Source organism: Cicer arietinum, chromosome 3 (assembly GCF_000331145.2).
Source record: "Cicer arietinum cultivar CDC Frontier isolate Library 1 chromosome 3, Cicar.CDCFrontier_v2.0, whole genome shotgun sequence".
NCBI lineage: Eukaryota > Viridiplantae > Streptophyta > Magnoliopsida > Fabales > Fabaceae > Cicer > Cicer arietinum.
Window position 1 is genome coordinate 76,058,580 of NC_021162.2, and position 24,967 is coordinate 76,083,546.

The window sequence follows — 24,967 nt, forward strand, 5'->3', positions numbered from 1 at the left end:
GTCCTTAAAAAACAAGTGATATAAAAATAAAAATAAAAACTAAACACTTAAACAAGTGGTATAGAAAAAACGATATGTTGAGAGATTATTTTTAAAAAGTCTAATTTTGAGGATATAAATATGTTTAGCTTTTGTGATTCTAGGATGCCTAGGTGACGGCCCACAATGTCTCCGGTGTGTGACTCTAGCATACTGGCACATCTAAAGCGCCAAAACTAATTTGAATATCCATGACAAGTTAGGACAATAGAAAATATTAGGATTAGTTGTACTTTTAATTCTTCTATTATTATTATTATCCATTTACGAAAATAGTATTTTTAATGACGTGACATATATAAAATTATTTAGATGCATTAATTATTTATATGTTATTAATTAAATTTAAAATATAAAGAATTTCGGAAGATGAAACATATGATTTTCTGGTCTTCATCTCTAAACCATAGCTTCATATATGAGTTTAATCTTTTAGTTTGATGTATTTTTTTTTCAATTTGATGTTTTTTTTTCTTCTATTTAATGTACTTTGTTTTATGTTCAAAAAAGTTTTCCGAAATAGTGTTATGTACTGGAGAACTACAAAAAATATTTTTCGGAAGAGGCTTCTGTACCGGAGAATTTCAAAAAATGTTTTTTAGAAAAGGCTTCTGTACCGGAGAACTTCAAACAAGTTTTCCGGAGTGTATTTTGTTTATCAAAAAACTTGTTCTCAAGTTTTCCGGAAGTTTAGAGAAAAAAAACTCACTCTTTAAGTTTTAGAAAACTTGAAATGGAAAATGATAAATTTTTTGAAGCTTTATTGTTTAAACGGGGTAAAAATGCTGATTTGAAGGTATAGGTATAATTAGGGGGATATGGGGTAAAATTTTCTATTAAAATTGGTCAAAATCTATCCAACCCAACTTGTGAACATCCCTAAATAAGAGATTTAACATTTTGAACCAAAAACCTAACTCATTAACATGATATATACATTTTTATTAATTTATTTACTATTAATGTATAACTAAAATCTAATTGTCAAATTATATTTGAAATTTTTTAGTAATTTAATGGATTTAAATATTTTGTTGTATTTGTGAATTTATTTTAAATATTAAATAATATATTATTATATATTTTTATTATTTTTTAAATGTTCAATATTTAAATTTAATTATATTTTTTAAAATAATATTTTTATAATCGACTAACTTAACCGAACCTGCTCATAATCAAATTCATTTTAGGTAAAAATTATATTGAATCTGACAAACAACGACTTAACTCAACTTGTCTACACCCTCTAGGATCTGTCATTTCAAACCCGTAGTGTAATTTGAAATCACGTCTCAATTTCTTCAAAAGTTCTGTTCATTTACTTCATAAGTTCATAAACATCCCCGTCAAAAAAAAAATTCATAAACATCAATATTGCAACAAAGAACTTTTTCATTAGGGAAAAATCACAATTCTTTATAATAAACATCCATGAGATACTGTTGTTAACGGTTCAATGGTAAAACGATAACTAGGCAACAACAACATTCACATTCTAGTTTTCCCGCTTCGTTCAGTACCATAAGCCAAAAAAGTTTACTGATAAATACTAATTTAGAATCTTAAAATGAAGAAAAGAAAAGGCATAAATGATGAAAGAATGAACTTGCAATTCCGGAAAAATTAGGTTACATAAAATAACCACCATAATATCAGGTTATATTTATAACATGAAATCGAGTAACATAAAATACAAGCCAAAAGAAAACATTACTTCTATAAAGACTATGAACCCCGTCGATATTCAAGTTGCTTTGTGTTCTCCAATAAAATCTGCATACCAATAAAGAAATCGAGAATTAAGCTATGAAATGAATGAGGACCATGTTTTTATTTTTATATCACATAAATGAGACAGGTTCTTACTTCTCGTATGTAGTTTGCAATTGCTTTGCAGCCTTCCGTAGCCAGTTGCATAACATTTTCCAAAATGTCAACTGGTAGTTTAGAATCCATCTACAGCAAGTAGCAAAATTTGATGTCCGGTAGTCAAAAAATTAGGTAAAAGCCATTTCTATTCTAAATTACTACTATGTAACATCGCAACTAGCTAAAATTCAAGAGAAAATTCCAATGAAAGAAACTGGTGAAGAAAATAAATGCATTGCCCTATACAAACAAATGTTACAGTGGTCCATTTCTGTTAAAATGTTCAAGTTTTCAAACCTTATTCAGCCTTTATGATTAATCATAATGTGTGCACGCTCTGAAGTCATCAGTGCCTGCTATAGTGGCATTTCGTAGCTGCACAAAGACACTGCATGAAACCCTGTTGCTTTGCATTTTTAGTAGCTGCTGTAGCAGCCAAATAGCAGCTGCTACAGTGAAGCTCTTCTAAAAATCCAAATAAGCCCTCAACTGATAGCTGTTTCCCCCCTCCCCTATTTTTGTTGTTGGAGTTTTTAGTCGTTTTACCCTAAAACTTCTTTAGCTTTATGTAATTCTTCTATTTTTTAGCTTGTATATATATTATAATAATAATACATGCATGGTATTATGGTATAAATTTCATGCATTATTTCCCTAGACTTTGACGTACCGGCCATAGTATGGCAGCTACCCGCTATGCTGCTGTAGCATTTTGGGGGTCGGACACTAACCGCCATTGACAACATAGTGTGCACGAAACAAATACAACTTCACAATATCAGGTCAAATTTGGAGAACTAATGAAATATTGCAATGAAGAAATTAAAATATGTTGCTGGATTCCACAAATTAAGTGTTAAACTGTTACTAAGAATATTAGCTTTACTTGACCGATACTAAACAAAAGTATTGCCGAACATCCACCAGAGAGTAAAGGTTCAATACATCTTCATCAAAAGCAAAATGGAAGTCTAGGAAGGAAAAAAAGTAAATCAAAAGGTGCACTGGTGCAGAATCCTTGAATTTGGTCCCCAGAAGTGAGGGACGCACTTCATTGGGTATAACTCCTACTTTTTCCTCTAAAGTGAAGTTCTCACTTATTTAGAAGATCAAATCAATAATCTAGGTTAATGACGCGAACAATTTTGGAAAAGGAGGGAGAGGAAATACAGCTTCAAAAGCAATGGTCTTTATATGATTTTGTTAATTGCCAATGACAAGTCAGATAGCATGAGGAAGAATTGAAATAGAGATGGATCACAAGGCCTCTATAAAAAAGGAAAATACCTCCAGTAAAAACATTAGAAACTTTCGCATTTAAGAAAAAAAGCTACACAATCCATAACCTTCACTTTTTCCGAGTTAATTTACTTCGCTGACTACAAAAGAAATATAGAGAAAATAATATGAAAAGTTTACCTGAAGAAGTGTCACTTTATCCAACTTCGGCAGAATTCCAACAGTTACATCAGGACCTCCAGCACTGTCTTCTACATAATTCAAATCTGTCCACATTCATTGAGCAACTTTCAATAGTTATGACAAGCCATAGAGTGCTATATCAAAAGTTGACTGAATCACTGAACCAAAAAAAGACACACCGCCCTTTGGTTAAATACCAAGTGAGAATTTCCAGTAAAACATATATATACCAAGCAGAGGCGTGCTATTGAGGTATCCAGCACTACAGGAAGTTACAAGATCGCGCATAGGAATCCCAGCATCAGCTAGAGCCAAAGTTGCAGCATTTATACAAGCAGATCTAGTTCCTACAAAAGACACGTTACAAACAAAATTTATATAAAAGGACAGAGGGACAAGTTTTCTATATTACTACTGACAATTAACAGGAGACAAGTTTTCCAAAAGAGCACAAGAAAAAAAAATAACAAGAGGAGAAAATGATCACATGATCCCATTATCAGGCGTGAATTACCTCCATCTGCTTGAAGAACTTGAACATAAATATCTATCTGAAAATTAAATAACCAAATTATTGCAAAAAGAAAATACAAAATTTACACTGAGTAAAGAAGAAGTTCCAAAGACTGTAATAGAACCTGGGAACGGGGCATTAAATGCGTTAATATGCATGCTTCCATGGTTTGCCGAATAACCAGAGAAATTTCAGTCGATCTCCTGTAGCGTGAGCAAACTTCAATTAAATATAGAAGTACAAAACAAGAGGTTGTCCCATCATCCAAGGGTTAGGGAACCTTACAAGAGGAACCGGTTAACAAACTCTGAAAAACAAACAAAATGAGGTAATATTTATGTCTAAAACATTGAGCAACAAGTCTGTTAAGAACAACAGGAATGATAGTAAGAGAGGAGACTCTCCTCCAAAGATTTCCCTTTCACAAAGGATTACTCCTTTCTCCAATCACAATACAACAAACAAACGTACCGGATCCCTCTCCCATCCTTATTTCTCCAATTTATACACGGTATCTCTTTAAACTGCTTAACCTCTCATACAAGCAAGGTTAGCATCACTTTTTTTACCAGGGTTTTGTGGAGTTGGACCTGTGAACAATTTATGCTTTATCTTGACAATCAACAGAATTGCAATTTGCAACCATTTCCTCCCTTAAAATGCTGCCCTATTCACTTACCCTCTCAATCAAACCAGCATCTACATTACTTCACAACAACCACCAAGCCTTACCAAAATTCCATCCAAAAAAGGAAAACATAGTACAACTCCTGAATTCAATATCTATTTTAGACACCTCTTACGTAGTTTAATTCCTACTTACGCAAAGAGATGAAAATGTCTAATACTCTAATTCGGAAATGCAAGTTATTCTCAGGAGTGATTCTATTATTGACACCCTCACTCCCGTCCTATTAGTCCATCGATACGATATCAATTAAGTGTGAACTTTGATAAAACAAGTAAATAAGAAATAACCTGTCGCCCTTTGGTTTCCTCATGCGATCACCGGTGCTAAAATTAGCCATGCTGTATTCACATCGAACCTAGACATGGAAAGCAGATGAACAGCTATTAAATTTTCAGAACAATGCATATGAATAAACAAAAAGTACACCCAATGTAATATATTATATTTATAACTTAATAGAAGAAAGATACCAGAGCCTGGTCACTCATTTGCTGGCTTCTATTTTGAACCTGAAATATATAAAAGTTACTAAAAAAATGGAAACATAATCTAAAGCTCAACTGCAAATTCAAAACTTTTCTAAACATCAAAGCTGAGTAACCCCTCAGAAATGATAATTATCCATCTTCAAAATACAATAGTAACAATGGATAAGCAAGTTAAATTATTATATAGTACCTCTCTAGGGCCATAAACAGCAGCAATCACTTTGGTATTACCCATCTCGAAAATTGCAGAACTGGTTTCACAATGAAAGAGAACTTTATGGTGAAATGCTTCGAATAAAATTACTAAATTTAAAAAATAAATTGAAAATTTGAAAGTTTAAGGGGCAAAAAAATAAATCTACCCATCAGCTTTGGATACAGCACCAATCTCAGCCCGAATCTGTCGCATCTAGAATTGCATAAAGAGGGGAGAAGGTGATAAGGTAAAGTTCACATAACAAAAACAGCACTAAAATCACACGTGGAATTCAATAATAGAAAGAAAATTAACTGGAGAAAAGAGGGGGGAAACAACAGTACTTCCATGGGTCGGCGACCATCCACGCGAAGTCCTTCTGGGTTGACGTACTCCATTTTTGGTGTTGAGATTATTTTTCCCTGGCAATGTTATTTTCTGTTACTGTGCTCTTTGCTTCAAAATTCAAAGAAGAAAAGGGACTTAATAAAATCTTCCAAAGTCCAAGTTATCAATACACAACTATGAGATTTTGCATAAATTAGACCAAATCAATTTTGCTTTTATCAATTTCATATAAGAAAAGAAGACAGCAGAGAGACCGGTGGGGGGTGTGGCTGGCCGTTCAGTGTCAGTATTAGCAGTCATGGCTATATATGATATTTTTATTGTCCTCGCTCTAATTGAATTTTGACTCAAAAAATATAAAATAATCTCAATCCTTCATTAGATGAAAACCATTCAACTATTTAATTTATTGGCTTTCAACTTGTGCTACATTGAACTTTTACAGTGTTAATTTATTTCTTGATATTTAATTAAGTGGAATTGAACAAAATAAAATTTCAAACAAGATACAAGCATGTGATGCTCGTGTACTAATATCTCATTCTAAATCTAACAAATGAAAGGAAAGTTTAGAACAAAGCTTTTAATTTCAGAATTCAAAATCATAAATTAGAAACAAAACAACAGAGCATCATAGCAACCGATAATAAACCTATGAACGTAAATTAGAAAATACCTTGAACGATAAACACAAACTGGAGTGTAAACACAAAAACTGGAGTGTTAAATGAAGATAAGAATGAGCACAGTACGAAGAAGAGTGCCTCAAAACTGAACCGGACAGAGGAAAATGTGGGGCGGCCGTATTCACGGAGAGGAGAAGGGAGAAACGTCCGTGAAACTGAGCGACGGCAACGCAGCGGTGGAGTCTGGCTGAGAGTGAGAGCGAAGGGAAAACGGTTAAGGAGTTAGGGTTTTCCTATTGTTAAGAATAGACCCGTTCCGGTTCACTGAACCGGCCGAGTCACCAGTTTCAACCAATTTGCCCCGAGTCACATATTAATACAAGTTCGAGTTTTTTTTGGTCCGCATTGAAAATAAGGGTTATACTAGGCAGTTTGAATGCATTACTGATTGGTCCACTGTAACTAAAAAATGAGCAATTTATTTGTTTGTTTTCTCTTATTTTCTTTATACAAAAAATCCAAAAAAAAAAAAAGAATACAATCGATGCATTTAAGTTGTTCCTTGATTGAATTTGGTCAATTGGCTTTAATTTGATAAAGATTAGCTATGAAAATCTTCTACATCATAATATTAATTGATTTTATCAATAGTGATTTGTGAAATTCTTTTGAATCATCAAAAATTTGTTGGGACAATTATTTCTTAGTTTTTACTTATAGCGTCAGATACTGTTCAAAACGAAAAAAAAAAAAAGCTAAATTTAATGTTCTTAATTTATAAATCAATATAAGCAGAAAAAAAGTATTTTTATACAACTTTTATATATATGGACATTTATTTCACTACCTAGGCCAGAAGTTATCAAGTTATTATCTATTTTGAATTGTTATATAATTTATATGTGTTGAGAACTACACAGTTATGTAAGATCATCCTTCTTTTGATTACTGTTATAATAAAGAATAAAGCTATTTTTACAAATATTAAAAAACGTAGTTAGATATATATTATTTTAGATTTAATGTAAAATACAAATTAAATTTATTAAAATGTTTATTTTAAATGTCAAACATTTAAATATATAAATTAGATATTTTAAATAAAATGATGGATTATTAAGAATAATAATATTAATCATTTAAAAGTAATTAACTTTTGTTTATAACAGTCACCAAAAATTAAAACCTCTTTTACTTATAATACAAATCAGAGGGAGTACTTGGTTATCTAGTCTGTTATGTAAAGCTCTGTTTTGTGTACGAGACAACGTTGATACCTCATGTTATATGACATTATTTTATTATCATTACATTTGTTAAACTATCTTAAAAAAATGACAATTTAATAACAAAATAGTTAGATTAAATTATTTTATTTAAATGACTAGAATTTTCGGACTAGAAGAACGGTTCAGGTTAGGTTGACCTATTTAACAACTCTAATACCAAAGGTTTTTTTATTCACTTTAATTGTCTAAACCATTTTTTTACTACCACAATTCTATATATGATGAGATTAGTTGCATATTGATAAAACATTTCATTTATTTAGAAAATTTAATTAGAATGGACAGTTGATAAAACATTTCATTTATTTAGAAAATTTAATTAGAATGGACAGTAAGTGTAAACAATTTTACACGACAACCAACACAAATCACTAATTGAATATTTATTTTATGATATAAGTTATAATTACGTGAAAATATGATAAAATTAATTATTTTTATTACGTAATTATCAATATAAAATTAATTTATTTTAATAATAATTATTTTTGTCTTATATAAAATATAAATAAATTCACATAATAGTGTAAAAAGAATTTACCATGTTTGCGAATCATAACATTAATTGGATTTTTTCTGTAAAAAAACTTTGAATTTTAAAATAATTTAAATTTTATGATATTTAGTTTAAAATTTAAATAGTAGTTTGTGATCAACTGATATTAAATAAAATCTTACCCTATCCTTGGTGCATCAAAATTATTCTTTTTCTTTTTAACTTGCAAAATCATTCTCCTTAAAAAATGTCATTTGTTTACCTTTTATATATTATTCTTAAATTATTGTGTCATTTTATTGAAAAAGAAAATCTTTTTATGTAAAAACAAAAAGAAAATATATTTTTGCACCGCAATTGTAATTAACGGTGTCTGCGATACAAGTTGAATTGACTCTGAGACAAAAATTATCCAATTCAAAGATTAAAGTCAATGTGGTTCAATTTGAATAATTTTTTTTTTAAGTTGATATAATTCAATTAAACGCACTTTAGATTTAATTGATTTAGTTTATAATTATAAAAAAGAAAAACCTATTAATATTATTATTAGAAAATTATGGTAACTTAAAATGTTTAACGTAAAATATAAGGTATGACATATTAAAAACAATGACACAGTAATAATGTTCGATTATATTTAAAATATGTATAATAATATAAGAAATATTTTAAGAAAAAAATTAACAAATAATATATTAATACAATATCTCATGTTAATTAATAACAAATATTTAAACTAAATAAGCGATGTAAGTCGATTTTGAAACCCAAATACAATTCAAACAATTTTCTTGAAAGAAGATTCAAAAAATCCATAGTATTTAGTTTTGTTGCTATTTTAAAAATTCTTAATCAAGTTTTGTGATTTTTACTTGCATTAGTTTGATTTTAACACCCCACCCCCATATTGTAGTATGCAATCTATTTTTCATTTGTATTGAACATTTTATCTCTATGTGGCGTGTACACTAAAAAATCAACAAAAATAACAACATCTCAACGATTTTGTCCTCTTCCTCCTCCTCTCGTCACCATAACTCTATACAACAATTCTCTTATCCCTCAAGCAACAACTAACTCTCTTTCTCAATTTCATCCCAAAAATCAAATTCAATCATCACCTTTCCATTTTTCCATCCACATCCAACGTTTTCATCATTTCAATCTCATCATTTCACATTAAAATTTCAATTCATTATTAATCCAAAAAAAAAATATCACAATGGAATCATCATCATCACCACCTCAACCAAAACCGATAATACTACAAAAACCACCCGGTTACAGAGACCCAAACACCGCTCAAAAACCGCTACCACCACGAAAAGCCGCTCTCCCACCTTCTTTTCGACCAAAACCCAAAAAGCGCCGTTGTTGCCGCAAATGCTGTTGCACATTCTGCATAATTCTCCTCCTCCTCATCCTCATCTTAGTCGTCGCTGTCGCAGTCATCTACATCCTCTACCAACCTTCTCTACCGGAGTTTCACATCGGTTCCTTCCGTGTTTCCATGTTTAACATAACAGTAAACGACGACGTTGCTTACCTCAACGCAAACACAACAACAATGGTGGAATTGAAAAACCGTAACAAGAAAATCGCGTGGCATTTTGATCAGAGTAATGTTCATATATTGGCGGAGAATGGGGACCTTAATTTAGGATCAACTAAGGTAGCACCGTTTGATGTGAAGGTGATTTTAACTCTCAATTCATTTTTCTAAGTTCAATTTTTATGTTGTAATATTTGAATATTTGTCCCTTTTTTCATCAATTGAAAATCCACAGTTTGAAAATTTGAATTGACTCCCAACAGGTGAGGAATACGACACAGTTGAAGGTTGAAACGAAGGTTAGGGGAGTGGAATTGGATGCGAGACAGAGGAGGAGGTTGAAGAGTGTGTTTGATAGTAAAGCTTTGAAACCGAGAGTGGAGGTTAAAACGAGAACGGGTATGAAGGTGCAAGGTTGGAATTCGATGAAGATGGATGTCACTGTTGTATGTGATGGTGTTACTTTGAGACAACTTCAAAATGGTGTCTCGCCTCATTGTTCCCTCACTATCTTAAAATGGTAACACTACAATTATTCCTTAACTTACTTTTTTTTCTTCTTCTAGTAAACGAGATAATAAATACTATAAAAGATTTATACACACAACTGTGCTTTTTTGTGTTTGAATATAAGATATATGATTTAACATTAGCTGAAGTTTAATCCAGTAATAATGCTATACAATATGATACATTACATACTATATTTATGTTTCTCTTATCACTTGTTTAACCACAAAAATACCATTTTTGCTATTTTGTTGATTTGGTGTTTCAACCCCAAGTTTTATTAGTTTATTTGGGAAAAACTTTAAATTCTTGATTTCTCGTGTCACGTTATCTATTGTGAATATTTTGTAGAAGTCATGAAGTGTGAATTTTACTAAAACTACAAGTATTTCTAACAAACTCAATCCAAACAAGCACTGGAATTGTTAGAATTGTGTTAGACAATAGTATACTTCTATTTTTATATCTCAGTTACTTTTTCAGCTCATACAATTCATATGGTTTTCAAAAGTATAACAAAAAAACAAAGAGATTTCGAATGATATCTCTATTTTGTATGTTCAAATATTTTTACTCAATTGTTAAACACCATCTCTCAAATGGTGGATGCATTGTGTAAACTGTTTTTAGAGTATTTTTACATATTATTAATGATGAAAAATAGTAGAAAGAAGACCTATATATACATATAAAACAGTATCTAATTGTTTTATGCTTTTGTTTACCCTAAATATAGGTTTCAGATTTACTTGGAATATAATATTATTTTTTGTCTCTGATGACCTTATATATGTTGTAATTTTTTCTTCAAATTAATAACTCACTGTTCTAATTCAAGTTGTTGGGGTACTTATTTTTTTAATTGATTACAGGATCAAAATACGATGAGTTAAAGGACGTGTTAATATATATGATGGATTTGGCAGATTGATGTTCATGGCACAATTCAAAGGTGAAGGTTTTGTGATCATTTTGGACCATCTAATTATTATTTTTGTTAGTTATTTGCTTGGAAAACAAATGAGTTTCGTGTAATGCAGTTCAACTTGGTGCTAGGTTCTCACAAATGTGGATTGAGAATTTGGGAGACGTAAATCGGTACTACTAACAATACTCTCTTTAATGATATTTTTTTACACTCACTCTTTTATTGAACGAAATACCTATAGGTTCAATTACATTTTATGTATGACTCGTTTCTAAAGTAACGAAATCCGTTATTCTATGTATTTCATTCAATAAAAAAGTAAGTGTTGAAAAGAGAGTATGATTAGTAAACTATTAGACTGTATATATAAAAAAACTTTTAGGACATAGTTTGTACGTTGTTTTTCTTGTTTTTGTTTTCTTTTAATTGATCTAACAAAAAATCACTCAAAAATTATAACAGCTCTTCATTTTGTTTCAATAGAAAAACATAATGTGGTGGGTGGGCATCTTGGATTTGTCAAGGAACAAAGTTTGTCCCCTTCTTTCCCCTTACTAATTAGTAATTAACTAGCAGAGAGTTTTTTTTAGGAACTAGTAGAGAGCTGAAAAAGGAAATAATCCATTGGAAAATAAATAAGCTTCGTTACTTTTTTAAAGTGCCATTCTCTTTTGAAATTACGGTAGAAAGGTATATAAGGTCAGCATTAGTAAGAGAATGATAAAAGCTCTTATTGTTGGATGACATACCTTAAAAAATACTTCCTTGTGGATGACATACCTTATTGTTTGGATAATCCTTTTTTTGAAGCGACATAAATTAATTGTAATTTTGAATACATGTAATCCAAATTATTCTTCTATTACATAAATTAACTATTTTGTCCTTATTAAAATAACCTATTTATCAAATCAAACCAAATTCTTATTTTTAACGTTTCATAAACATTGCTGGTAAAAAAAAACATAAGGATTAGATTTTCAAATCAATTCAGATTGCCTATAAAGAATAAAGATGATCAATTCATTAGTTTATTAATAGTGTATCATGTTTAAAACAATCAAATTGAATCAAATCATCATTTCTTATTCTTAAAGATTTCCGATATAATTAGAAAATTAAAAATATATATTATTAACATAAAATTATTTTATTTTTACAAATCACAATCAATTACATATATGTTTGGTTTTATTTTGGAATTAATAAAATTATAATAAATTACTGTGATTTTATCGATTATTCCACAAAATCAAATATATACACTACATCTTATCCAAAAAAACTTTTGTTCAAAAACCTTAAAATATGAAGTACAAATTCGAAAATTGTGTTTAGACAACAGTGTCAAATACATTTACACTTACAAATCATATTATTTAATCTCTTCTAATTCTAATTAAGAAAATGCTAATAAAAACTATTGGAGCAATTGTTAAATAATTAAATATAGAGTTTATATTAAAAAAATTATACTTTCAACTTTCTAAAAATTTAAAATTTTTTATTTTCAATAAAATCTTCTAATTTTAGTTTTCAACAAGTAATCTTACAGTTATTAAGAGAAATCAAAATGATTTGAAATATAAGTATCTTGTAATTATTAAGAGATATCAAAATGATTTGAAGTATAAGTGATATTATAATTATTAAAAGATATCAAAATAATTTGAAATATATACCAACACAAAAAATGATCTGTCGTATATACAAACGTGCGGATGTGAATTTTGTTTATAAGTTTTAAAACTAAGAGTACAAATATGTTAATGGTTTCCGGACTGCATTTAAGTTATATACATCCTTATTGTAAAAAAAGTTATACTATTAATCAATAATAATATATAATTTTTGTTATAACTATTTATAAAATTAATATATAATTAATTATAATTTTTCTGTTGTGAAAACTTTTTTATATTGATTGTATAAAAATTAAACTATTCCAATCTTCAATCTCTAATCTCTCAATAATACATATAGAATAATATTTGTTAGAAGATATTCACTCTTAAATAAATCTTTATACTTGAAATAATTAGTTTCTAATTTTTTAGTATAAAAAAATATTCATTAAACTCTTTCTTAATTACTAAAATTGATTTACTAAAAAAATATGTCCTTGCTTTGCTAACATTACTATTAAATATTTTAACTCTATTAAAAACTTAATGTATTTAACTTAAAAATTAAATATAAATATATCAAGTTAAGAATTACTATTTTTATTTATTTTTTCGTTTACCAGAAATAACGTGGAGTTGTGTATATATGAAGTCTTGGATATTCCAAGTAGTTTGGCGCCGCGCCCTCAATTTTACGGCACGAATATAAATATATCTCTCTCATTCTCATTCGTTCTCCATTTTCAATTCAACAATTTGGCCACTACTCTATTATATTACTATTACTATTACTTGTTTTGTTATTTTTATTTTTATTTTTATTTCTATCTTTGAAGGGAACGTTTCTCTAATGTCTCGATCACATTCCAATTCCGACACGCAATTAACCGTTATAGAGCGCGCTTTCTCCGCCGCCGGCGCCGCTTTCCTTTCCGCCGTCATCGTCAATCCTCTCGATGTCGCCAAGGTACCCTATTTAATTAATTCCTTTTTCCACTATCATTAATTCTTCATCCAATTTCTTCAACAACCATAATTATTGCTCTGCTTTCATGATTTTCTTTCTTTTCAGACAAGACTTCAAGCTCAGGCTGCTGGAGTTCTCTACCATGATATTTATCGAATTCCATCTTTTCAAACTAACACGGTAATTCTTCTCTCACTGTTTCTCTTCTATTTTCATTTCATATTTGCTCTCTTTCTCAACGTCATACCGCCATCTTATAGTTCATATCATCAAAATAAAGTTGTTTCGTAATACTCTTTTTCGTATTTCCACGACTTTATAGCATTTTTAGAAATTTATAGTGTTTTTTGGATGTCAATTATCATTTGACCGTATTGCTTATTCGCTTTTTTTCTTTCTTTCTTTCTCATTTTTACTTAATTAAAAATGTTTAAATATTAATTAATTTTTTAGATACATGCTCATCGCCCTAAAATTATGGGGATTCATCGGGAAGTTCTGGAACTGAAAAATTTAGTTGAAAAATGTAGTTTCATACACTACTGGAAGTTCCGGGAGTGTTTTTCACATCTTGTGAGTAAATAATGAGGTGGATGAATAATCACTATTTGTTTATGTCATTTTATGTGTATTAATTCAACTACTAATTTTATCGATTTTTTTTTAAAAAACCTACTAATTTAATCAGCAAACTTTTCTGCCATAAACTCATTAGTTGTCAGCTAGGTTATTCGCTATTTTATCAATAGTATTAGTTATCTTAGCGGTTTTCACAACATTTGTGGTGATTTTTATTTTGTTTGTTTATTTTCAGATGTTACACGATATCAAATGTACAGGGATACATATGGTTTCTAACTCTGAGTCGCCAGCATATAAAGGGACCGTAGATGTACTCTACAAAGTTATACGTCAGGTTAGTTAGTTACTCTTGTTCTTTCAAATGTTTTATAAGCAATCTATATAAGGTTGAGTTAGCAGTTGCCGTGAAGGTGTGTTAACGACTATAATGATATGAAGATTGAAGAATCGATATCCACCCTAGTATGATACTAATAATACTAGTATTTTCCGTTGAAAAATGTGTTACAAGCTTTTATTCAATTTTAATTTAATCGTATAGGCTTTGATTCTTTAATCAGAAGATGATGGTTTCTGAGTTTCTATTGTAAGTGATTCGGTTTCTCCCTTTTATTTGACAACTTCAAAATACTGTTAGTTTACATCATATGTTATTTGTGCATAGAAAGAACGAGTATATATCACCAAGAAACTAAAACAAAAATACTCACATTTGGAAGAGATTTGCAATAAATTATTTACCTAGAGTATAGAATAAGGTGAAATGAAATTTGTATTTCACAAAAGTAGAGATCCAAGAGGGTAAGAAACCGAATTGCAGCTAAAGCACATAAATAACGATGATCGATACAAATTGACCTAAAAGACTTCAAAAGCACACAATTAGAACGCAATTTCTTATGAAGCTTTTAAATTCAAATTTTGTGGCTGGATAGAGGGTGTCTCAAAAGAGAGTACAGAATAGAATCATAATCAGATAAAAGACATTATTTCAAAACATAGCACATAATAGTTGAAGAGAAAACTATAACAACACAACTCTATCAATTTATTCAATTTCATTGTTGACTAGTATTTCATATCAAGTATAAATGTCATTGACGTACCCCTTGTTATTGCTGAGTTCATTTCAACTGAAAAATAGCGAGTTAGCTAACTATCATAAATTGTTTTGACAAATAGCCAGATTGGACCCAACCAATTGATCCCCACCAGTGTCCAAAGGGGGAAAATCTGACTTTTACCTATTGTTCAAATAGAGTAAGATTCAGAACACCCATGATTCAGAAATGGATTCAGTAGTGTTTGACACTTTCAAACTGCAAAAAAAGTTGATAGGGTTCATCCATTTCAAAGGGGATCAGGGTTTACCAATCTCAATAGGACTAGAGATTGCAATAGAGACGATCAAGCTATGTTTACATAATTCTGGAAGAGAATATGTGTGGCTGAGTGAGTTTGGAGATATGGTTTGAATATTTCGGATATCTGAACTTATTTCTGGTTGTGAATTTACCCAACTTCACATTTGGGCTAATATGGACTTTTAAAACTAGTTATGGGGTTTTTGGGAAAAATTAGGCCATTTTGGTTTTCTAACACTCCTAGTAGAAGGGAACACGTAGTGTAAGTAGTATTTGTTCAAGCATTCATTGTGGGTGTACTTTCATAATTCCTAGTTACTTTTTTCCCTTCAACATGCAAATTACTTACTATAAGAGGGTTCACAGGAGTGAATTTATGCAGGAAGGATTTACAAGATTGTGGAGAGGCACAAATGCTAGTTTGGCTTTAGCCATGCCAAGTGTAAGCTCTCTTTTCTGCCTTGAATTTCCTGGTTTGTGCTTTTTGGCTTGCTTTGGAGGAATGACAATACTGTTCATTGTGGCTGTTTAATTTTGTATTTACATCTCACTTGTAGTAATATACTAATTGTCTGCATGTTTGCTGTCAAATAGGTCGGAATCTATATGCCTTGTTATGACATCTTCCGCAACTTTATGGAGGAGTATACAACTCAAAATGCTCCAAAGTTAACACCTTATGTTCCATTAGTAGCAGGATCACTTGCACGCTCAATGGCCTGCGTTTCTTGTTATCCTGTGGAACTTGCAAGGACTCGAATGCAGGTAAAAAAATTCTTTGCTAAAATTTGATGGATTGCGTAATTTACTATGACGGGTAGAGGGAATATTGATTGGATATCAACTTTGATTTGATTGATATTATAAAAAAACTTTTTACAATTTTTAGACTGATGTACACAGGTTCTATTAATTGCTATCCAAAAATTAAGAAAATAGAATATGTCCTAGTACAACATTACTTGAAAGTATGAAAAAATACAACGGTATAGATACGAGAATATATATATATACTAATAAATAGATAGATAGATAAATACACACAAATAAAAGCAAATAGCGGAAGATCTTCCTATATACTAACACAGCACTGTGATTTCTTTATACTCTATTGAAACTTATATTATGTGGTTTTTTGAAGTTAAATCACTCACTTTTTCTCTCATGTTTTCTCCTGTTCTTAGGCATTTAGAGTAACCCAAGGTGACAAAGCTCCAGGTGTATGGAAGACATTGTTTGAAGTCATCAACCCAGACAAGGGAACAAGTATTCTTCAAAGCTGTAGGTGTACTCCTTGCATCTCTCTCTGGTTTTTCTTTCTCTGTTTTCCTTTTGAGTCAAAACAAGTTTGAGTTTTACTCTTGTTGCATTGTATGATGTCTTTGTTCTTTTGGTTGCCTCAATTAGTAATTACATTTTTTTTAAATAGTACACCGGTACCGTTTCTGGTGGACTGGCCTTGGAGCACAACTTTCAAGGGATGTTCCATTCTCTGCAATTTGCTGGTCAACCCTTGAGCCGGTAAGATTTTATTTTATTTAATTATGAAACGAATAATTTTTTTTGGGATATCTCTTAGTGCATCTTTTGATCTGGATCTCTTTGCAGATAAGGAAAAGAATTCTTGGCCTAGTTGGTGAAGAAGCGAGTGCCGCAACTGTCCTTGGGGCAAATTTTTCTGCTGGTTTTGTAGCAGGAATTTTAGCATCTGCTGCAACATGTCCACTTGATGTGGCAAAAACCCGACGACAGATAGAGGTCAGATGTAGAACCTTGCTTTTAACGATAATTGTATATGCAGTTTACTCACCATGTTTCCTTCCAATAAGTCAAATTTGTCACAAAAAATGCAGTGTTAGCCACTAACTAAAGTCATCTTTTCCTCATTTTTATTCTGTTATGGTCCTTAAAACCGGTGGAGGTCTCTAAAATTGGAATACTTTTTCTTGAATGTGCTATATATACAAACAATACAAACTTTTGGGAGGATATTCTGTATCAACATATGATATTGGGCTTCAAATTGACTGAAAAACTGTGCACACTATAAATGCGGTTAGGATATTTATGGATTGCTAAACTTTCATAGGCATGGTTCATTAAACAGATCAACTTGCAGAGTTGCCTAATACAATCTTACTACCTTTTTGGAGTATAAGATGCATTAACATGTGATGTTGGGCTTCAAATTGAATGAAATATTGCGTAGAATTATGATATAGTTAGAATTGGTCATTGATAAACTGTCGTAGGCTTGGGTCATTATACAGATCAAAACTTGCAGAGTTGCATAATTTTTCATTTAGTAAGTTTAAACTTTAAAAGCATGATGAGATAGTGGTCTTTTAACGGGAATATCTCTTCTCCCAATATTTTGGTGTTTATGCTCTTCCATTAGTCATCATTTTTTAATTTTAATTGGGGAATCATGTACATTAAGTGGACCCACCAAAAGTACATGGTTGACGACTTCATTTTCACTAAAAAATGTCTCGTTTGGATGTTCCCAGAAGGATCCGGAAAGGGCATTAAAGATGACTACAAGAACAACATTGCTTGAAATTTGGAGGTATGTTGAATTTTTAAACTGATATTGATCTGATATCATTTGATTTCATGCTTTGTAGATCATGTTATTTCTTGAACAAATTAAGAGGGTCGTTTAGGACATACGCTTTGGACTGACTCCACGCTCTTCACTTTTCTTGGAACAGGGATGGAGGATTAAGGGGGTTGTTTACTGGTGTTGTTCCCCGTGTAGGTCGCGCTGGTCCGTCGGTTGGCATAGTTGTCTCCTTTTACGAAGTTGTCAAGTATGGCTTACATCATAGACATTCAAAATCATCATAGAAGATACTTGCATTCATCATCCAGCCTGTTCGCTGGAGGCTTCTAATTCAATTTTTAAAGTTAGCTTAATAATTTATTGCATCAAAGACACCAGTCTCAGCCTCAGCCTCAGAATATGTTCCTGACATCACAAGAAGTCAGAACTCAAGATGCAACAGAACACTCGGCAATGGGCTACTTTTAGTTAATAATCTAGTAACTGTCTTCAATTTTCATCATTTCATTTGCAAAATTATAAGGAAATAGGATTGCGCAGAGAAAAATAGGTTTACTTTTATTCTTTTGCTCGAAAAAAAAATAAAATAGGAATTAACACAATTCTTATACTTCATGAGTTATCTGTTATCACACACTCAGGTCCTAGTGTTCTGTTTGTGAACATTATGGAAGATCTAATTCTTCAGAATAAAATACTTGAATATTTTTTGGAGACCAAGCACTGAATTTTTTTAAGACTCTCATAGTAAAGAATCACTGGCACTGAACAAATAAGTTAAAGGGTTATCCTCTATACGATTAATATCAAAGAGGACAGTTTATTTTTGCATACAAAAATGTTTAGAAGCCCTAAATATTGGTAACATCTTTTATTTGTTATTTGATTCTTTAGGTCATTACTGTAAAAATAAAATGGGAAATGGATCCTGAATTAAGACTGGAACATGGGAAATTGTGAATTTTGCCACTAATTGAGAAGAAAGCACTTAATAACTGATCAACATGATAGAATGTGATGAAATATGATGGAATGAAATTTTATTGATTATATAAGAAAAATGATAGAATACAATGGAATCAAGTTGTATCTATTTCATCATATTCTATTATGATTTATGAAAAATATTTTTCAAACACAAACATTGGAACATTCGTCATATATTTATACGGATTTTCTCTCACCTCACAGTTGATGTCCATTCTCAATAGTATACGATATGTGTCCAAATAACAACTATTCTATTATTGATCCACATTTAGATGATATTATAAGAAACTATTTTGATAGATTATCTCACAATTATTTTAATCCAGTTAGTGGACACATTTATTATTAGAGAGGCTTTCAAAAATTTAAAAGTTCAAGAAAAAACTTCTCAAAACATTTTTAAATTGTGTAAAAACATCACTTATTTTGAAATGACGCCAATAGTGACGACAGAAACAATGATATTTGCTCATCAACTCAACCAATCCACAACTTTTTGGTTCAAAATTAAGGAAGTGGACCTCAATTTTAGACACGAATAATAAGGACGATAATTTTCACCCTCTCATTTTCAATAAAAAGAGTAATATAAATAAAATATAATATAAACAAAGAGTAATTGAAAAATTAATATATATAATCTTTCTATTTAGCTCTTTGTATTCCAATTCTCAAGGTGAGCGGAATAATTAAGTGAAATTTTTATAGATGACAGCCAGCCAAATAACCACAAGGTTTTCTTCTAAACATAGTTAAGTATTGAAGTAGTACTAGAAAATTCTTCACATGGGTTTTTTTAATAGTAGAACAAATATAAACTTACATAGGACACAGAATACCTAACCAATATATTTGCCTTAAGATACAAAATAAGCTCATGCAACACAGTTGCATAAAAAGAAAAAATTTAGTCATACTCTAATTCATCAGGAGTGATTGGCCGTTTAAGAGGGATGATGGACTTCTTTTCAACATCACGAGATAATGCCTTCCTCATATCTGAAAATAAAGGGAGAAACCAACAACAAATGAATAGTGACATGGATTTTGTATAAGAGAGTACGAGATAAAGTAAAAAAATGAAAACATCGAAGCATACCCAGTCCATCTTCTTCCCCAGAATAATAACGTAGAACTCGTCGATAAATCACATAGCCAAGCTAAGATGACAGATAGGAATATAATTAGTTAGCAATTCAAGCTATAGACTTATAAAATTCTAATTTAATGAAGAAAACATATCCTAATCCAACAAATGTAAATCAATATCCCAGTTGGTCCTCAAAAACCTAAATATTTCTCTTCACGTGTTCAATAACCAATCTAGTTGCGAAAATATTCATATTGTCAATAGTCACACACATTACCTCAATTAGTGAGTAAATGTTCAACTTACTGTATTGTACAATGTACACAAAAATGACCAACAGAAATAAGCTAAAAAGGGGGGAAATTGGGACAGATATATTTTTAACAGCAGGCCTCTATATATAATTGATTTTACTTCTCATTTGATGCCTCTCATAGTCTCACGAGAAGCTAGATTTTGTGGAATTTATACCAAAACAGGATATGAGTTCTTTCATGGTGCAGGGTAACATATTACATGACATTGACAGGGCAACAGCGGATAAAGCTGTGGAGTATCCTGTTTGATTGAGATTCCTCTCAATGGAAACAAGATAATTGTGCATCCCAACAAAATGTTTGGACTTCCTATCAAAGCAAGTTTTTCTGGCTTAAAATGGAACTGCTTCTGAAATCTGAAGCCTCTCAAACCATAAAACAAAATGCTAGTACACATAGGAGTTGAGTGTTGAAATTACAGGGATTATAAAGGCAGCCGAATATGTCCTACATTCCATTATTTGAAACAAAACTATACCCTTTTCCTTCCCTGACTTCGGTTTAGTTCAAAAAAAGTGAAATGCAGAGGGGAAAAAGTAACTGCTCAATAGACCCCCTTGGTCATTCTGTATGTCTAACAAAGAAACCGTTTTAACACAATCATGTGCTTAAACCTACAAGGGAGCAAGGGGAGGTTTAGTCTCAAATGTAAGTTACAGAATCATTACCTTTTCATACATCTTGATGGCCGGTGCATTTGATGCTCTCACAAATAGATCAACAAAGTAAGCTTTGTCACTGCAAAATCCAATTCTAACTTATAACAAAGCCTCCACACACACACACACACATACACACACTGATTAGGTTACTGGTAACAAATTCCCAACTCTTACCACAAATCCAACCCCCTAAACCCAAAATCAATATATTTAAAATATTTAATTAAATATTGAGAAAAGGAAAATTACAATTGGAGTAATAAGAAACCTATCCCTTCCGGTCAAAACTGTTCATGTAACAGACAACAGGAATGTCAGAGTGATTAGAGAAGTCATAAAGTGCAGGAGATATGATTTGTCAAAAAACTGCTCGAAATTTTTTTTTCAAAAAACATCATAAAAATGGTGCAGGGGAATGTTTCAGAAACTTATAAGATTACAAATGACACATATGCATGCCTTACATATTGTCGCTGACGTTTTCAAGAAGATTCATCAGTTTCTTGGCTAACTGTTGCCTGCGATACTCCGGAGCAACAGTTACTGCTGTTACATGGCCATGCCAAGATTCTCCTTGTCCCTCTACTTTACCCATAACTACATTAATGATATTGTGTTAATATCCCATAGTCTTCTACACAAAAAAGATGATGAAATAACTAGAAAATTAAACATTGTACGACTTAATTCACAGTTTAGCACATAAGCTACATCATGCATTAGCTGATGCAAACACTAGAAGGCATCTTAACTCTTAAGTATCACTGAACTAGTTTGGATGAAGAAAAGTTGAAATGATGTTAAACTTAAAAACAATATTGTAAGACAGAAACAACATATTAAGTTGTGAGAATCTTAAAAGCTAGAAGGTAATCCATAATGGACATTTTTGTTATCACGGACTGTGAAGTGCTTCATGTCATTCCTGAACCATGCTGGAGTACAAACTGCCAAATCCAGCAACAAGTTGATAATCTACCGAAGGCAACATTCAATCCGGAATCCTATGTTCTTACGAATTACTAGTTGTACTACTATCATTGTATTCACGGACATGATTTTGCCTAGTGCCATCTGTCTCACCCATCTAAGGGTTACAGTCTAACTGCTTCTCTAGTAACAGATTCTGTTACTGACAGTTGTAGCTGTTTCTGACCGTGAAAACTGTCCAACTGTTGGTTAATAGTATAAATACCAATGCATGTAATCTCTCTCTCACGGTATATCAATCATTGTGCATATCAATACAATCTAAGATTCTCCAATTTTATCTCTCTTTTCTTGCATTCTCTTCATTATGAATTCTAAAACCAAGTTACATTCATGAGTACAACCACTTTTATTTTCACAAGGTAAATTAAAAATGCAAAACCTAAATCGTTTAGGCAGAAACAGAAAACTCAATGCTTTATCATGATCTCAATATGATATTCCTTTTGAAAATTGAATGAATGTACATAATGTGAAGAAGATGGTTCACAAGAAATAGTGGATTTATAGAGAAAAGAAAAAAGAGACGAAAATAAAGGCATAGACTTACTGTAACCCATGATTTGATTTCCGGGGCCTTGGGCGACATGGAAATAGTCAGGCCATCGTGCGAGATAGGTCATGTAGAAGGACATGTTAAACTGAAACGAAGAAGCGAATTACGAACGCAAAAAGTGACTGCAACGCATGGAGTTGAAAAGGAGTGGAAAGAAACACTTACGGTTTCAGTGAGATGGTCGAGATTCACCGATGAAAAACGAAGAAGGTCGTTGCAGCAAAACCTACGTATTGTCGTCATCTTCAATATTTGGAGAAAAATAATAAGTATTTGGAGAAAGATGAACGAAGAAGAAGAAATACTAGAATTGATTAATGAAGAGAAGAACAAACAAATTAGGGTTCCTTTTGAGTTCTCAAGACATCAGAGTTTTTGAACTCATCTTTTATTTTTTATAATTAAATAATTTAATAAAGTGTTGTAATGTATTTTTAGAGATTGGATAAGTGTTTTATAGATTTAGAATAATAATTATTAATGAATCAACGGTATCATCTTTTTTTTTTTTTTGACACATTATCAAAAAATAACTGTTCATTAATTTTTAAATCAAAATTTTATTTAGAGTTTAAAATTCAAAAAAAGTAAAATTAAAGAATTAATATCTTAATTCAATTAAAATAAAAACTATAATTGAATTTATATTCCGTCTAAAAAGAAATAAAAGAAGGTGTGTATGAATATACTTACCTTTTAGGACTTAGATGGCAGTTGGTTAATAATAATAGTTGGTAGTAACTCTATTATGAAGGAGGAATCCTTGAAGGAGATATTTCTCTCCTAATTCTCAATAAAAATATTGTTTTTTAAGAATTCAATTTATTGAGTTTCTAACATTCCTTTAGAGAAATGAGTTAAATTCACTAAGGAAGTGAATTGATAAAACAATCTATAGAGTAAGTTTACTTTTTAACTATATAACCTAAGTTTTTTTATAGAAAGAAAGAGGTTCAAATCATAAAATAAAATATAAAAAAAACAAGATCAACTAAGGTTTCAGTAATTGTCTGAGCATAAATGGTCCATAAAATATTTAATCGGACAGGAATATTGTTAAAAAATAGGAAACTGAAGATAAAATGGCTGATGAAATTTGTGCATTATACATTAACCAAGAAACAAGACAACTGAAGATAAAACAGAAAGTTAAGTCGGTGTTTATTTTACAGAAAATAATCAATCAATCTATTAAGTACAGAGCTCAATAACAAATAACATATAACATATTCAGAATCTAAATTCATTCCTTGCAGAAAAAGAACTGGAATTGAGTTCGCTTCTCACTCCACATCTAACTAACTTCATTGTCTTATTTTTTCTTCATCTTGTGTATTGATAACCTAATCAAGTCACATTCAAAGCCTGGACTCGAACACCAGGGATCCGAATTTTGAACTGTGTGAAATAGCTAGAAAATCATAAATTTATTTTGTACCTAAAGGAACCGTGAGAGGGTAGCACATTTGAAATAGAATCAGAGGGAATATAAAATGAGGGTTTGAAATTGAAAATTGGGGAAAGAGCAGAGAGAGAAATTGAGAGGGATGAACTCACCAACAAAAGGGAGGAAATTGAGAGAACTTAGATTTTCTTTTCTTATATGTAAAAAACATACGAATTCTATTACTTTAAAAGTTGTGGTTAAAAATGGTCAAAGACTAATTTTTGGGGTTAATTGTTAAACAAGTAATTAAAATTAAATTGATGAGTCCAAGTCTCCAACTAATGACAAATTCTTCAAGAGACATATAATTGTTATTAGAGTTTTCATTTCTTTAGAAGCGGAGGTAAAGAAAAAAATAGACTAATATTTTATATCTTGTGGGAAGTTTAAAGATCACAAATTTTATATATATTGATATTATTACTTAAACGTGAGTAAAAAGAAAAACTATTTAAACTATCTCTCAGGAAAAAAAGTTAAACTAAATTTAGAGTTTGTTCGCTACTATTTTAACTTTAATATCTAAAAATTAAAATTATTATTTAAGGAACGCGACTAAAAATATTAGTAACTAAAAACTCAAAAACAATTTTTATAAATAGTGTGTTTTGATATTAGACTCTTTAAAAAAAGAAAAAAAACACAAAAACCATATTCATAAAAAAAACTCAGATTATTATTTTTTTAATAAAATGATTTTAACAATTATTTTTTTAATCAAATTTTAAACAATTTTTGAACTAAATGTATTACAATATGTTAAATTTAAATAAACTAGTTATTCATTATAAATTAAAACTAATCTTGAGATCACATCTGCAAATGAACTAAAATTAT

General features: G+C 30.7%; 4 protein-coding genes across 8 annotated transcripts; 2 read left to right on the top strand and 2 right to left on the bottom strand.

Moving 5' to 3' along the window:
* Nucleotides 1–1,632: 1,632 nt before the first annotated feature.
* LOC101500832 (exosome complex component RRP41 homolog) lies at nt 1,633–6,600 on the bottom strand. 3 transcript variants are annotated; one of them, XM_004494733.4, is made up of 12 exons: nt 6,247–6,600; nt 5,567–5,644; nt 5,389–5,435; nt 5,217–5,277; nt 5,009–5,047; nt 4,826–4,893; nt 3,972–4,050; nt 3,848–3,884; nt 3,564–3,680; nt 3,331–3,416; nt 1,909–1,998; nt 1,633–1,815 (listed from the first exon to the last, which is right to left on the bottom strand). In XM_004494733.4, exons 2-12 carry the CDS (start codon nt 5,618–5,620, stop codon nt 1,768–1,770), a joined length of 726 nt encoding a protein of 241 aa, XP_004494790.1. In that variant the 5' UTR covers nt 5,621–5,644; nt 6,247–6,600; the 3' UTR covers nt 1,633–1,767. The 3 variants fall into 3 exon arrangements, with proteins under 3 accessions (XP_004494790.1, XP_004494789.1, XP_004494791.1); XM_004494732.4 differs by having other exon boundaries at nt 5,567–5,678; nt 6,247–6,387; XM_004494734.4 differs by lacking the exon at nt 6,247–6,600 and having other exon boundaries at nt 5,538–5,666.
* Nucleotides 6,601–8,963: 2,363 nt separating this feature from the next.
* LOC101509920 (NDR1/HIN1-like protein 13) lies at nt 8,964–13,566 on the top strand. Of its 2 annotated transcripts, XR_012162349.1 has the most exons (4): nt 8,964–9,677; nt 9,800–10,056; nt 10,919–10,998; nt 13,436–13,566. XR_012162349.1 is itself a non-coding variant. In XM_004494913.4 (3 exons), the coding sequence occupies exons 1-3, from the start codon at nt 9,207–9,209 to the stop codon at nt 10,932–10,934; spliced, it is 744 nt and encodes a 247-aa protein (XP_004494970.2). In that variant the 5' UTR covers nt 8,965–9,206; the 3' UTR covers nt 10,935–11,497. The 2 variants fall into 2 exon arrangements, 1 of the variants encoding a protein (XP_004494970.2); XM_004494913.4 differs by lacking the exon at nt 13,436–13,566 and having other exon boundaries at nt 8,965–9,677; nt 10,919–11,497.
* LOC101501581 (mitochondrial carrier protein MTM1) lies at nt 13,256–18,798 on the top strand. 2 transcript variants are annotated; one of them, XM_004494737.4, is made up of 10 exons: nt 13,256–13,566; nt 13,672–13,746; nt 14,381–14,482; nt 15,895–15,954; nt 16,107–16,277; nt 16,697–16,793; nt 16,942–17,033; nt 17,121–17,270; nt 18,023–18,081; nt 18,227–18,798. In XM_004494737.4, exons 1-10 carry the CDS (start codon nt 13,450–13,452, stop codon nt 18,360–18,362), a joined length of 1,059 nt encoding a protein of 352 aa, XP_004494794.3. In that variant the 5' UTR covers nt 13,256–13,449; the 3' UTR covers nt 18,363–18,798. The 2 variants fall into 2 exon arrangements, with proteins under 2 accessions (XP_004494794.3, XP_012569488.1); XM_012714034.3 differs by lacking the exon at nt 13,256–13,566 and having other exon boundaries at nt 15,879–15,954.
* Nucleotides 18,799–19,745: 947 nt separating this feature from the next.
* LOC101502323 (N-terminal acetyltransferase B complex catalytic subunit NAA20) lies at nt 19,746–23,103 on the bottom strand. Its single transcript, XM_004494739.3, has 6 exons — nt 22,849–23,103; nt 22,678–22,768; nt 21,602–21,734; nt 21,144–21,213; nt 20,168–20,228; nt 19,746–20,067 (listed from the first exon to the last, which is right to left on the bottom strand). Exons 1-6 carry the CDS (start codon nt 22,924–22,926, stop codon nt 19,976–19,978), a joined length of 525 nt encoding a protein of 174 aa, XP_004494796.1. The 5' UTR covers nt 22,927–23,103; the 3' UTR covers nt 19,746–19,975.
* Between the last annotated feature and the right edge of the window lie 1,864 nt (nt 23,104–24,967).